Raw genomic sequence first — 16191 nt, forward strand, 5'->3', positions numbered from 1 at the left:
GCAGGCGATTCATCTGCGATATGAACGCGATATTGCGTGGCTTTTCAGTGACCTACGGCTCTGTCTATTAAATGCCGCTTCATTTGAAAGCAGGTGATGGCGATTTAGCGGTAATCAGGGAACCGGCTTTACTGACGAAATGCGCGTGAGAATAGCATGCGATTAATCGTGCAGCCCTAATCCGTATGGCTCCAGGAGGTTAATAAAGGCCTTCTGAAGAGAAGCAATGGGTTCCTGTAAGAAAAATATCCATATTTAAAACTTTATAATCTAAAATAACTAGCTTTCGCCAGATGACCATATGCATGCTGTCGACTTGCGCCAAATGAGTAACCCCTGAAGCGATGCATGATGCGGGATGTAGGAGTATCGTAAGCTTAGACACCTCTCGCGGTTTAAATAGGGCTGTACAACAAACTCAATCTCCTCTTCTCTTATATTGAAATTCTCCGACATTTCTCTTTAAAATTTCTCATTGTAGACTTCTAATTCGCGACCGGTGTTTTGTTTAGCTCTATCCTATTTCGCCATCGCGTCATGCGTCGTCATCACATCACATCATTTCACCGCAAATCGTTGTGTGTGGCTGCCTGCTGGAAGCTAGTTATTATAGTTAATATAAATATGATTATTTTTCTTACAAAAACCCATTGCTTCTCTTCAGAAGGCCTTTATTAACCCTCTGGTGCCATACAGATTATATTTATGATGGATGGATGCATTTATTTGGGGCTTCAAATCACGCCCCCTGTTCACTACAATTATAAAGCTTGCTAGAGCCAGGATAGTTTTAAATAAATCTCAGATTTTGTTCATCTGAAAGAAGATTGTCATATACACATGTATATGGCTTGAAGGTGAGTAAATCATGGGCTAAATTTCATTTTTGGGTGAACTATCCATTTAAACGTGGCTGGGGCATCTATTATTTTACTCACACTGCTGTTCACCATCCAATTATGGTGGACAGCTCACATTTCCCTCATTAATGTGTTGAGCGCTGCCTTGAGGAGCCATGAAGTAGCGACGCTGGGAGCAGGGAAATCCATTTAGAGCACCGTATTTTATTAATTAAAATATCGATAGTTGGCACCAGTGTATCGATTCTTGTATCGCACGGAAAAGGACAACAATATATTGCCCTAAAAATATTTTGTCCCACCCCTAATAAAGACAGGGTGTAACGTCATGATTGAGTCTACGGGAATAAGGGCTGGACTTTGATACCATGGCTCCACCTCACATTCACTGCACAGACTCCGACTCCGACTCAGACATCATCGCTGCCAGATGTCAACGGCCATTTCTGGCTTAATTTTTCTACAGTGGAAGGAATTTTTTTTTTTTGTAACATTATTACTATTTAACTATTTTTTCTTTGTAACATTATTAACCAGTGAATTACAAACAAAAAGTCCAGAAAGTATCTAAATGGTCTCAATTTTGATGTGACTTTGAAACCAGTCATATTTGATAGCTGAACTGCCATCTTTCTTTTTTCATTTGTGGGGTGCCAATCAATTTACGCCTGTGAACATGTGACCCTTGACTATTTGAATCGGCAGGGATGCATTTTCCTTCCCAGAGATGTTGTCTCATCTGTTCTCAATGCCTAGCCCGTCTAGACATCTCCTCACCCCTAAACAAATGATTTTTATTGCATGCCGAATTAAATCATATGGTGCTGTTCAGGATCTGTCAGCTCCTGCAGTTGAGAATCCATGAACTCCTGCCAGCATAATGACTAACATTGTGCTGTTTCACCATTATTGCTGCCATCGTGTTGACCCTGGACACACTTTGTGTGTAATGCTTGTTGTTGTGTGGTCTGAGATCCTAAGAGATGTGATTTGGCTGCCAGGGAGGTGGATCAAACCGAAAGAGGCTGACGCATATGGCTCTGATGTGCTCTTTTGGGAGAGTGAACTTTCTGGTGGTATTTGAGAGCATATTACTCAGTCAGTTGAATGATATGCCCTGTGAGATCTTAAAAAGTTTCATTTTAAACATGTCTTTGCTGTTTCTCATTTTTTATTTCTCAGAATCTACTGTTTTTGTTTTTTTCTTTGGCCTCTCATCTCTCTCTGTTCTCTGTCATTTCAGCTCAGAACTGCTCTGGTTTGCGTACATGCGGTCAGTGTTTAGAGCAGCCTGACTGCGGCTGGTGTGGAGACCCCAGTAACACCGGCCGAGGGCAGTGCATGGAGGGTTCGTATCGCGGACCCATGAAGAGCCCCTCCAGACATAGCCAAGACATGGTCCTGGAGACGGGGCTCTGTCCAAAAGAGCGTGGCTTTGAATGGGCCTTCATCCAGTGCCCTGGTGAGAAACTCAAACATTCACATTCACACTTGACCTTTAAAGAGCAAATGTTCCACAAGGGGTTTCAAACTGCGGCCCAGGGACCCCCAGAAGGCACAAGAGGTGCTAGGTGATCTCTGAAAAACTTGACTCTATATATATATATATATATATATATATATATATATTGATATATATAAAAGGCCTTGATGGCATTGAAAAGCATAAATTTCATTTATACAGGCATTACATTTTTTAGATAGTTTTGAAAAAAAAACTACCAGTTTATTTTGAATAAAGCCTATAATTAATATTTGCTGTTGCAAAATATGTACATTGGTGTGATACGCACACGGAACCAGTTTGGTATTGCCTCCGGCCGGTGCGAAATTGCCATAACGCCGGTTTAGACAGCGGCGGGCTGGGAACTGTAGACAGAAGGCTGCATCAGTGTTGCCATTTAGCGACTTTTTTTTTTTTTTTTTTTTTTTTTTTTTTTTTACTGTTTGTAGAGAACAAATTAGATAGGCCTACTTTGCTTCTAAGAGTGATCATTTTACTGTCATAGTAAAATACTGCAAGTATATGTGTATGGTGATTTTGTCAGACAACATTTAATAAATCAGATTTTAGTGCTGGTTTATTAATGAAAAGGACCTATGTTTTGGTAATCACCAAAACGCATGACATCCATAGTAAATTATAAGTGATGAGGCTCGCGCATTCGAGGAGAAATACTAGCAAAGCACACAAAAAGAAACTTTTATTCTGTTTTCTAAATTGTGAGATCAAGATGTCAGCCCTGTTTTTTTTAACAGTATGAAAAAAAACTAACAAATAAATGTACATATTTTGTGGTATACACTACCATTCAGCAGTCTGTAAGAATTTTTAAAGAAATTAACATTTTTATTCAGCAAGGAATCATTAAATCGAAAGAGACAGTAAAGACTTTTCCTTTATACAAATAAACTTCTATTTTAAATAAGTACTGTTTTTTTTTTTTACTTTCTATTCTTCATAGTTAATCACGGTTAAACTGATTTCAAGTTAAAGTTAAACTGATTTCAACATTGATTAAAAAAAGTTACATGAGCACCAAATATAATTATTCTTTTTACTCTTTTACTCTTTAAAAAATATTTTAAAATCTTATCAACCTAAATCTACCTTGTTTATTTATTTTAATATTTTTTTCTTCAAATTGCTTTAGTACATTGACAATAATAAAAAAATGTCTTTACACTATCAATCTTATCACTCACCTTCATATTTTAGGAAAGGGGTCCTTCACTTGGGAAACATTTATTTAGGGGGTCCTTGGCATAAAGAATTGGAATACTCTTGCGTTTTTGATTCTTTATTTCATATAATACACTGAGAGTCATCTCTGACATCAGTACTACAAAATAACTATTGTAAAAAAATCCAAACTCTTGAGTTTTTCCTAAACAACCAACTTTTATCTTCCAGCATGCCAGTGTAATGGTCACAGCACATGTGTGAATGGCAGCCTGTGCGAGCAGTGCCGTAACCTCACCACCGGTCTTCACTGCGAAACGTGCTTGCCCGGTTACCACGGAGACCCAACCAATGGCGGAAAGTGCCAAGGTGAGAATATTTGCACCTGCTACTAACAGGGCATTTTGATACTCCATTTTGTGTGGTAATAGAGAAAAGAGCTCACTGTGAAATGAGTGTTGAGGTCATAGAGGTGGTTGCACTGCCAGAGGTGAGAGGTAAGATCACCACATAGACACATGGTCACAATGTTTTTTTTTCTCTTTTGCCCTGGAGATGTCGGTTTACAGCATTGCCCACTGCTCCTAGGTGAAACAGGATATGCTGTCAGAGACCATTATGCTCACAGTATGAGCCAACACCCCCACTAGGAGTTTAACATTAAGAGCTAGTGATCACAAAACATGTGCTAGTTTAAAAATTCTAAAATTGTTGTCTTTAGAGACTCTTTAGAGACCATAAACCATGTTTTTATGTTTTATTTACAGCATTTTTTGTATGATTTTGTAAAATGGATTTGTTGTTTTCCTCGTTGTTTTTGTGAAATTTTGCCCAAGGCCTCCTTTACTTTAATACTTGATGGCACGTCAGTTCTGAAACTGCACCCTGCAAACACTAGACACTATCATATTTCCCATATTCTTGAGAAATATGATATTCATATTCCTTCTTAAAAGCCGACCAACTTTCAAAAGGCGTTCTTACACACATCAGCATAAACCTTTGAAATACGACCTACAGGATGCTGGGATTTAGAGACGGCATAGAATTGGCCCTATACGTGCTGTCATGTATATTTAGTTTGGCAGACAAAAGCCTGTTAGAGCCCAATGATTTGCAGTGATGTAAGCACAGCATGAACAGCGTGTGTAGAATTAAAGCTTATTTTAGAAATAATTATAGTAGTCCACTGTTCAAAAAAAAGATGAAAATTAATTTCAGTACACATGTGGCACTGTACAGATGTGGCTGTGGCACTGAAAGATAAATGCTGTTCTTTTGAACTATTCATCAAAGAATCCTGAATTTTATTTTATTTTTTTAATTCAGTTTCCACAAAAGCAGAAAATGTTATATGAGCACCAAATCAGCATATTAGAACGGTTTCTGAAAGATCATGTGACACTAAAGACTGGCGTAATGGCTGCTGACTACACTTTAAAATATATAAAATTAGAAAACAGTGATATTAAATTGTAATAATATTTAATGGTATTATTATTTTTTTATTGTTTTTTGTAAATACATTTATAAAATGTAATTAAAAGTATAAATCTGTTATTTAAACATATTTTTATTAATATTATTATTTTAATATGGTGCTAAATTCAGATGTTTTAGTTTCCGTTTTTTTTTCTAGTGCACATAGAATTAAAAGAATTTTCCATTTTGTTTGTTGACTTCTGTGATTTAAGGTTCATAATTTATTATTTTGATTTCCATCACTGATGTTGCTTGGAGACTGTAACCTAATGTTCTCATTTCATGTAATGTAGCCAAACTCACTTCTCTGAGAGCAGAGAGAGACCACCTATGAGCAGATCTCACTGTGTTTTTCAACTTCTTTGACCTCAAGTTTAGGTCCAAATATACCTATGACTGAAAAGACTGATTTGAATTTGAATCGATTTAGTCATAGAAGTGTCCCTAGAATTTCTCTATTGGAGCAGTAATAATTCACGCTAGAATGGCATTTAGAGTAGTAATGTATTAGATGAAAAAAGCTCATTCTGTATTGAGATCAAACTTTTTTTCCTTAAATTGCAGCATATGCAGTTTTTTTTTTTTTTTTATTAAATTTCTAATATGCTGTCTTCATAAGATCTTTGTTTTTCTCTGTTTCTGTTCTTACATACTGTTTCTCTTTCTATCTTTCTTTCCCCCTTCTGTTAATCTTTATCTTCCTCTATATATTTCTCATCTTTCCATTTTTGTCTGGTTCCCTCTCACTTTTTCTCTTCTAGCCTGCAAATGTAATGGCCATGCCAACGTGTGCCAGGTGCTGACGGGAAAATGCTTTTGTACCACCAAGGGTATCAAAGGTGACCAGTGCCAGCTGTAAGTACATCTTCTCTAAATTAGGGCATGTCAAGTCATTTATTTGAAATCAATTATGTAATAAATAGTAATATTATAATTATTTTTGTTATAATTGAAATATTTGAGGCTTAGTTGTTCCATTATTCTCCACCCATCCATCCATCCATCCATCCAGCCATCCATCCAGTCATCCATCCATCCATCCATCCATCCAGCCAGCTTGACTGTGTCCTCACAATTTTGGCTAAAGCTGACCTGCAAACGCAGCACATTTTGTCTGCTTGTGTGCACACACTTTAATAGCACTAATGGAGGTGGAAGTGAGGTGTGGGAGTGTGCTGGCGTCTGTTTGTGACTATTAGAGAGTCCGTTCATCTTTGAGAATAATGAAACTCAAGTGCTTCACTCACTGCATTGTTGTATGTACATGCAAAAATTCTAAAGAGTGGGTTGACCCAGTCATGCTTATTTAGGAGACGTGGGTGCGAACTGAATTTCCCACACAAATGCTTCAGTTATGAAAACAGAAGCTGGTGAGCAGCTTGAAATCTGGGCTGCTGTGTTGCATTCAGGGCTATAGAGCAGAGGATGTTAGTGCCTTTGTTGTGCTCTTTTAGGAGCAAATGCTTTGTTCTAGGCTGACGTGTAACTCTGGGATATGAAGAGGTGTGCAGCTCATGGCAGGTCTCACTTGATCTTTTAACAGCGTTTTATCGCAGGAAACAGGAAACTGAGTTTTTGTGCCTGCAAGTCTCTTTTCACGTTGTGCTATTTGGCAGCACAGCACATTTTTGTCTTAAACAGCGACAGCTGTACACCGTAGTATGGTAATGACCCAGGAGGAGAAGGCATCATGGAAAGCATTGTTCATTACATTTTTTTTTTTTTTTTTTTGGTTCCATTGTTAATACCGTAACTGAATGAGATTCGGTTCTATTTTTATTTTTTTTTCTTGCAAGGTACACTTCTTTGTGCACTGTACAAGAAAGATGAACTGGTTATTTTTAATTATTTCTGTAAAGTCCATTTCCAAAAAAAGTGACTCTTATGAGTTTGTTATTTTAAAGGGTTAGTTCACCCAAAAATGAAAATTATGTAATTTATTACTCACCCTAATGTTGTTCCACACCCGTAAGACCTTCATTCATCTTCAGAACACAAATTGAGATTTTTGATAAAATTCGATGGCTCAGTGAGGCCTGCATCGCCAGCAATAACACTCCCTTTTTCAATGCCCAGAAAGCTACTAAAAACATATTTAAAACAGTTCATGTGACTACAGTGGTTCAACCTTAATATTATAGCGACAAGAATACTTTTTGTAATACCTTTTGTAAACAAAATAGCGACTTTATTCAACTATGTCTATTGATGGGCGATTTCAAAACACTGTTTCATGAAGCTTTGAAGCTTTACAAATCTTTTGTTTCGAGTCAGTGGTTCGGAGTGCGTATCAAACTGCCATAGTCACGTGAACCATTGAAGTTTCAAAACACGACGTAACGAAACCTAATTTACTGAAATCATGTGATTTTGGTGCTCTGAACCAGTAATTCATAATAGCACTTTGTTTTATGTTTGTTTTAGTCCTGATACTTTTTTCTTGTTTCATGAATAATAGGATATAAAATAGTTAATATTATAAACTTTCTTTTGGATTTATTGTCAGTACTGGGCTTGCTGTTCACATGGGGTAGGGTACTTTGTTCTGTGTGTGTGAATGACTGGGTTCGTCCGCCACCACCGAAAACCATTTTTGACTCAGGAAAAACCCAGGTGTAGTCCAATTCTTGAACAAGAGACTCTGAGTTAGATCTTTTTAGTGAATCAAAAACATAATGTGATCCGATTCCCAAACAAGTGACTCATGAGTTGGTTCTTTTTTGGTGAATCAGAAACATAGAGTTTGACCTGTGTAGTCTGTTTCCTGAACATGTGACTCTCATGAGTTGGTTCGTTTTAGTGAATTGAAAAAAGCCTCAAAGTCATCAGGGGCCTGTTGCACCAGCTGTGAATAAGTTACAACGTAGCCTAGTTTTGACGTAAATGGGCACTAAGTTACAACTTACGCACTACTAAATATGTTTGTGTTGCACCATTAAATTTAGTTGAAGCGTAACACTACGTATACACAAAATATTTACAGAAGCCTCCTATCAGGAGTAACGGTTGGAATGAAATAGCAGACTGACTGACCTGCATCAATAAGCTCTTGTTTTACCTGACAGACTTCATTCTTTAGACATATATGATATGCTGCTGACATATTTTACACTCGCTTACATTTTAAGAGAGAGAACATTATGTGAAAAGATTACTTAGCCACTCTTCAACACGAACTCGTTAAATAGCGCGCCGTTGTGTGCATCGGTCCTATCACTCCGTGTTGTGCATGTCAAATAAAATCAGTCATAATCAATAAATGTCTCTTCTTATGTTTTTTTTTTTTTTTGTATCAGTATTTATTTATTGATCCTTATTAATTTAGTTTCAAATACAGTTTCCAAATTTTTTATTTATTTAGCCTACTTATAAAAACATATTCATGATTAAGTAAGCTATTGTATTTAATGGAAACTTATTTTTAACTGTTAACTACGTGAGGCAAAATCAGTCAGAATGAAGGATAAACTAAAATTCATGACATTTCAACAACAACTCACGTATTTGAAGGATCGCTGAGGGTAAACGTCATATTATGCGACTACGCATTACTTTACGGAGAACTTACGAGCTACTAGCTACGTTCTGCCTTAAGAACAAATGGTGCAACCGAATAAAGTACAGAGTTAGTTACAAACTAGCTAGTAGTCCACTAGTGTGGACTTTATGTTCCAACTTAAGAAAGAGCTTACGAACGGCTGGTGCAGCCCTACCCAGGGCTAAAGTGAAGAGAACAAAGATGCAGTTAGGAAGTTTTATTCATCCACATTCTTCACAACTTCCCATTCTTTTCTCCTCTTATCGCTTACATCGCTTCTCTTGTGGCTCATCGACTGAAAATTACAACTAAAAGCTGCACAATGTGGAATCATATTAAATTCCGAGTTGTGTTGTGGTAAAAATAGCAATATGACAGTGTCATTGTCTCAGTGAGTGCAACCATTTGACGTCATCGACATAGAATGCACTGTGCACCTAACCAAAATGGTGCCACCCATTGTCCAAATCGGTCAAAATATGTCATGGATTTTTTAAATAACGTAAATCTTTCTTGGGTTTTCTACTACATATTTCAGTAAGAGACACCATTTACATTATATTAAGCCATACAAGTCTTAAAGGGTTAGTTCACCCAAAAATGAAAATTCTGTCATTTATTACTTACCCTCATGCCGTTCCACACCCATAAGACCTTGGTTAATCTTCGGAACGCAAATTAAGATATTTCTGTTGAAATCTGATGACTCAGTGAGGCCTCCATAGCCAGCAATGACATTTCCTCTCTCAAGATCCATAAAGGTACTAAAAACATATTTAAATCAGTTCTTGTGAGTACAGTGGTTCAATATTAATATTATAAAGTGACGAGAATATTTTTGGTGCGCCAAAAACAAAACAAAATAACGACTTATTTAGTGATGGCCGATTTCAAAACACTGCTTCAGGAAGCTTCGGAGCATAATGAATCAGCATGTCGAATCAGCCATTCGGAGTGCCAAAGTCACGTGATTTCAGCAGTTTGGCCATTTGACATGCTATCCCAATCATGATTCGATACGCTGATTCATTATGCTCCGAATCTTCCTGAAGCAGTGTTTTGAAATCGGCCATCACTAAATAAGACGTTATTTTGTTTTTTTGGCGCACCAAAAATATTCTCGTCACTTTATAATATTAATATTGAACCACTGTACTCACAAGAACTGATTTAAATATGTTTTTAGTACCTTTATGGATCTTGAGAGAGGAAATGTCATTGCTGGCTATGGAGGCCTCACTGAATCATCAGATTTCAACAGAAATATCTTAATTTGCGTTCCGAAGATTAACCAAGGTCTTATGGGTGTGGAACGGCATGAGGGTAAGTAATAAATGACAGAATTTTCATTTTTGGGTGAACTAACCCTTTAACACTGACATCAAATGGACCTTGCTCTGCATCAAAAGCTGTAGTGAGAACATCTTTTAACTTGGCTTTCTTCTGTGTCTGGTATCTCTCACACACCCTTTTGTTTTCAGCGTTTGTGTGCATACCGGTAGATGCTTGTTTTTAATTGTGTGTAACCCAATCAGGCCAAGCCAGGTCCATTGGTGATGTATTCGAGCGTGTCTTCATCACAAGGACAAATGAGTGCACGGGCAGCATTTGAGACGGCCGTTACCGCTTCCTGTTTATTCCTCTCCTTCTCACTTCGTTCTCTCTCCTTCATTACTCAGAGCCGACAGATGCCATTACCCGTCCTACATAACGAGGTCCATAATGAAGCGCCGAGACCATTTTTGTCACGCACAAATACTATCGTGCTCAAAATGGTTGATTAAAGACCTGATGTGCTGCAGTGATCGCTTGCTGGCCCCACTTTAGTGAGCTGACATTGTGAAAGAGCAATTCAAAGTTTCCTTTCACAATCCTGAGTGGGACTTCAGAGCGACGAGAATGCGTCACTTTCCTTCTCGATCAGAGGACAGCTCAACGAGATATTTGAAAAGATACACATGATTAAAGAAAGAAAATTGATACAATTTGAAGCAAAAGCATGCTTGATTACTGTAGAGTCCATCATTATCATGATGGAGTGTCATGGAGTGTTTTGTGTGTGTTGCGGCAATTCAGGTGCGACCCAAATGGGGATCAAATTATGGCACTACAGAGAGAGAGTGCATTAAAGCATGCACGTCATGTATGTGTGCTCTCACTGGAGATTAAATTAAGATACTGAGAGTAAGAGTGCATTATGTTTCATCGCCCTCACGGAGTACATTGCGTGTATGTGGGCATGAGCGTTGGAAACCTCTTCTGATTTGCAGTGTATGGGTAAGAGAGAAGAATAGTCATTTCTAAAATGTCATCCAGATTAAAGGCTAGGGGACTGATATGCAGAAGTTTTAAAATGCCTGTGGTGCAGTTTGTCCCGTGTCCTCTGTACCGTGGTAAAAGTGTACTCTACCTTGTCCTCTCGTATTTATTACCAACTCTCAGCAAAAATATGAATGCTTCGGCTCCGTATGATAAAGCTGGAAGCTGTATTTCAGGCCCAATATCAATGTTCAGAAATTAATGACCACAATAGTAGGGTGTGCATTGTATTTTCAGCATTACCACAAATGGCTAGGTAATTGATCCAGATTTCCTTATACTATTTGATTGATAATATCATGCTCAGGTAAAATCATAATTATGGCATAAAAAAAGGTCATAATTATGGCATACTAAGTCAAAATGTTGGCATACTAATTATGAGAGAAAAAGGCAAAGTTGAAATTGGGAGAAAAGGTCAATTATGACAATTTGAAATTATGAAAATATGAGATAGAAATAAAAATAAAAATTAACATATATATTAATAAATATTAATAAATATTAACAAATGTGACTTTTTTGTTACATTTATGACTCTATATAATAATTGAGGTAAAATGTCAAAACAATGAGATATTAAGTCATATTTGAGATAAAAAGTCATTGACAAAAAATTTATTTACCAAAACACGTGTTTTTTTTCTTTTTTCGTTTTTCTTAAATGGCAAAAATGAGCTTTCATGTCTAAGAGTTAATCGTGAATTGGACTGTTTGTTTTTGCATATAACTTGTGTGGACAACTTAATAGAAAGTAATTTTTTGCCACGATTTCGCACATATTTTATCGCATCACATTCAGTACATACTCCAAAGCCATATTCAGCTGGACCTTACAGTTGTAATGCATTTGCATTACATAATGCATTACATGCATTACACTTATATAAAGTATTTTTATGGCCGAAATTCATGTGAACTGGGAGCATTGCATTAGATTAGCTCCAAAGTAACTAGTCCAGAGCCCGGCATTTTGCATTAACTATTACATCACTGCATTTACTCCTTAAGAGTGGCTTTAATGATTAATCACATTGGCACTTCAGATACTTTTACAGGACAATGGTGTGAATTGAAAGTGAATTCCCTCTGTACAAACTAAGTGGCGAAATTGTTGTGAGGAGAGAGAGAGAGTTGTGCTCTCAAATGAATGCAGACTCTAATTGGACCGTCAGTTCCTGGCTCAGAAGAGCAACAAGATGTGTAATCTGCTTAGGCTGGTGCTGAGCTGGGCCGACAGCGCTGTGTTAATTGTTTAGCGAGTTTGAGATCGAGGTAGAGGAAGCTTTGGGCTGTCTCCTGGCGCTCTCTAATGAAGCTGAGGAAATAAAGGACCCCAACAACAGAGTGGAATTACATAATCTGACTTAGTATGAAAAGGGACAAAGATACCGCAGGCACCACACAAATTTAACACTATTTTTCCATTTAGAGGTCGACAAGACTGTTGTTAAAATGGTTAGAATGTAGGGGTGTAACAGTACGGTCACATCACGGTTCGGTTCATGCAGTTAGACGACGAATATAGTCAGTCACAGGCGATCCACACTCCAATCCAGAAGGGGGCACACGCAGTAATGCAACGCTGTTCGCTAACCTCCACAACAGGAAAACCTAAGAACTTTAGCAATTGAAAACAAAGCCCAATAAGTAGTGTGCACGCATCAAATGTGTCTTTCTGCACTTCTGGACAAAGAATAATTTGAAAGACTTCCGCACTCAACTATGCGCGAAATGGAACGCGGAAAATTAAGTATATGAGGATTGGGCTTAAGCTTTGAATGTTTAAATATAGTTTAAGTGGAGCAAATTGTAACACTCCTAATACACAAATTTTAGTTTTCTTTATTCTTTATTTTGTACTTTTATAACACAAGATGATTTTCAGTTTTGTAGCTGATTGTGACCAAATACCTTTTTTTTTTTTTCTTAATATAATGTTTATTAATGCTTTATTCTGCATGACATTATTCTACATCCCTTAATCCTACCCAATACCTAAACTTAACAACTACCTTACTAACTATTAATACGCAGTAATTAGGGGTTTATTGAAACAGAAGTTAATAGTTAGTTAATAGTGAGAATTGGACTCTAAACTAAAGTGTGACCATTTTTCCTATTGTACTGAAATCACCAAACCGTGACCCCAAAACCGAGGTGCATACCGAACCGTCACTTCTATGCACCGCTACACCCCTATTAGAATGTTTGAATGGTAGCAATATGCAAATATGGTAAAACTGCAAAAGGTACTCTACCAGTTTACAGTTAGGCATTTAGCAGATGTTTTTATCCAAAGTCACTTTCAAAGGAGGAACAAAAACAATTTATCAAGGAGCCAACAATATTCGTAATATACAATGTCAAGTTTATTTGACCACTAGATTAGGAAACTTAATTTTACTGCAATTTCATGGGTTTGATGTATAAAAACAGCTGTATGTTTGTTTTTTCATATATAATGAGAAACTCAAATGATTCCAATTAAAGTCGCAAATGCAACGGAAGTAGCAACAAATGTTTTCTTTTAGATATTTGATGTACTTCTGAGTGTAACAGATTATTGAAAAAGAAAAAAATGTTGGGCAGGGATTGGCTCTATGCATTGGTTGGCTTTTGAGATGTGAGCGTTGTACTCAAATTTAAGCAGATGAAAGTTAGCTTGCAGGGTCGGGGTTTAAGCGGGCTAAATTATTGGAGAAGTCCTGTATGCGTCAAAGGAGAAATCTGAGGTTTTCACTGGAAGGTCCAGTTATGGCGTTTTGATTAAACATTACAAGTTCAAAACATTTTAATGTTAATTTAGGAAATGGATAGGGAGAATTTACATTTCATGTTGACTTCAACATCACAGTTAATCAGGATATGCAAAAGAACATATTTACAAAATCGCTTATGCAGTAGATTGTCTAGTCTGTCTTAGTACTCTAGTCTTAGTAATCTAAAGATAAATCTAAAAAAAATCTAAATAACAGAACATCCTGATTCTTATTATTTCTTTCAGGGTTTTAATTGTGTAACTTTGTTTTCTTGTTTCACAGTTCATTTATTTGTTTTTAATGTTTAATTTGCATTTTAGCAGTTCTAAAATATTAATGTGCTCCTTGAATGTGATGCAAGTCGCTTTGGATAAAAGCGCTTGCTATGTGCATAAAAATATAAATGCAAATATAAACATTTAAATGCAAATATAAATACAAATGCATGTTCAGATTCATCCATCAGATGTTGTATTGTCTTATTATTGATGTGCTTCATCTAAATAATTTTTTATCCCCTCTACAGTTGTGATTCAGAAAACCGTTACCTTGGCAACCCCCTCCGAGGAACCTGTTACTGTGAGTATGCTCTATTTGAGCTCTGACCTTAAAGTAATCCTGTTGTACCTTGAAAATTCATCTGACTCTGCAGGCACTTTCAAACTCAGAGGCTGTCTCTGGTCTGCCATTTAGTGAAATTAGACTCAGGGGGTTTAAGATGCTAGGAAACCTGGATGAAATTGCTGTGAGCTGATGCACAAACCACACAACAAGATAAAAGTGGTGGATGAAACATTCTGATTGGTCTGAAATCAAAAAGTAGAGGTAGATCTCTTGAACATCTCAGAAGATCAGCCGCAAACAATGTTGAAGTCTGTGCTCAAAATCAACAGCACTAGGGGGCAGTCTTGTTGTATATCAGAAAAAGCCTGTTCCCTGTGTATACATTCATGTTTCTCTCTTCCCTTTTTTTTGCAATTAATATCAGCAGTCATCATGGAGTCTGAAAAGGCTAAATGCAGTCAGTAGTGTTTAGGAGATCAAATTTCACTCCGTTTGCAAATCCTGCCAGCATTATCCCCATTGTCATCAATCAGGATTAAATAAAGCCTTCAATTTCTCAATCAATTTCCATCCACTCTGCTCCCTCTGCGTCTGTTAGATGGAACGCGTATGCTCACAGGCTTCCGGCCCAATTGCTGTTTAGAAGAAAACTGTATCACCCAGCCATCATATTTTCTCAAATAGTGTCCTGTAGGGGGAAGTGTTACTGGAGAGTGGGCTGCAGGCGACAATATAAGACTGGTGAGAGTGTCAAACCCTGTCAGGGTGAGTAAGCGAATGATTCGAGCTAATTAAAGACACATGAGCAGAAGTTTGGTGGACGTGGATCCAGTAGGCAGTGTGAGCTCGCTTTCTCACACTTGCAAGGTTTGACTTGTGTATTTCCGGAGGCAGCACTAGCAAGCAAGTTCATTGTGTTCTGTCAGTCTTACTTGACTCATCCTCAAAGCTACAATGGCTACAATGATCAGTGCACGGGAGTGGTTGAAAGCACATGGAAGTGTTTGAATTCGAAAGTGTTTTGAAAGCAGGAGCGGGAGAGTTTGAAAGCCTGCTTTCAAATGCTCCCATATGTGTCTGAGTAAGCACTTGGTGAAGAGCATCACTGATTACTACTTACAACATGTTTTTCATTGCGTTGATCATTGTAGCCAGTCACAGACATATATGTTGAGTGCATGAACACAGTGGCCAATCAGAGGTTTTTACGAATCTGCTCAACAGTGCTCAAAGCATCACATTTTTCAAATTTCAGTATTGACCTGGTATCAAAGTGAGTACTTTTGACAACACTAGTGAGCAGTGTCTTTAATCACCTGAGTGGAGTTAATTTTTCTATTCCAACATTACAATTTTCTACCTTTTAGTTGATTTATTAGATTCAGATTTATTGGTCTACTCAAGAACACTTAAGCCAATGCACAAGACAGAAGATTGTCGTACTTGCTGTCAAAAGTGACCACAATCCCTTTCGCCATGTTGTTTTTTACAATTGTTTTTTACTCCTGGAGACCCACTGTTCTGCAGAGTTTTGAATACTACTGTTTTTTGAATACTATGTATTCTGACATACTACTCTGTTGGTGTACTGTTTTTCACATGCTATAGTAGGGAATAATTCGATTTCTGACACAGCATGGGGTTGAATACCTCTGATTTAAAGAAACAGTTCATCCAAAAATGAAAATTCTACCATCATTTACTCACGCTCCTGTAAGTTGCAAACCTGTATGATTTTTTTTTTTTTTTTTTTTTTTTTGCAATAATTTGACCAGTTTAGTTATGTATTTTTTTCTCCCGCCACTATGCACTAGACTGCCAAAACCACCAGGCTGAGTGCCACCTAGCAATACACAGTCTGAAAGCTTTAATAAACACTGAAATTTGGGAATAAATTATGTATTACAGTGAATCGACAGGATTTTACCCTCTGTGTCTAATGCATTTATAATCACTCACTTATAAGCACACTCAAATGATTTG

The 16191-nt window shown here is 37.2% G+C and overlaps 1 protein-coding gene across 2 annotated transcripts in view; it reads left to right on the forward strand.

Moving 5' to 3' along the window:
- atrnl1b (attractin-like 1b) overlaps nt 1-16191 on the forward strand; it is a 109052-nt gene that overhangs the window by 37724 nt on the left and 55137 nt on the right. For both annotated transcript variants that reach the window (XM_048171138.1, XM_048171139.1), the window contains exons 18-21: nt 2104-2322; nt 3775-3912; nt 5787-5880; nt 14171-14223. In XM_048171138.1, the coding sequence (XP_048027095.1) occupies nt 2104-2322; nt 3775-3912; nt 5787-5880; nt 14171-14223 (504 nt within the window). The remainder of the gene's footprint in view (nt 1-2103; nt 2323-3774; nt 3913-5786; nt 5881-14170; nt 14224-16191) is intronic.

The sequence above is a fragment of the Megalobrama amblycephala genome, linkage group LG20, assembly GCF_018812025.1.
Source record: "Megalobrama amblycephala isolate DHTTF-2021 linkage group LG20, ASM1881202v1, whole genome shotgun sequence".
Taxonomy (NCBI): domain Eukaryota; kingdom Metazoa; phylum Chordata; class Actinopteri; order Cypriniformes; family Xenocyprididae; genus Megalobrama; species Megalobrama amblycephala.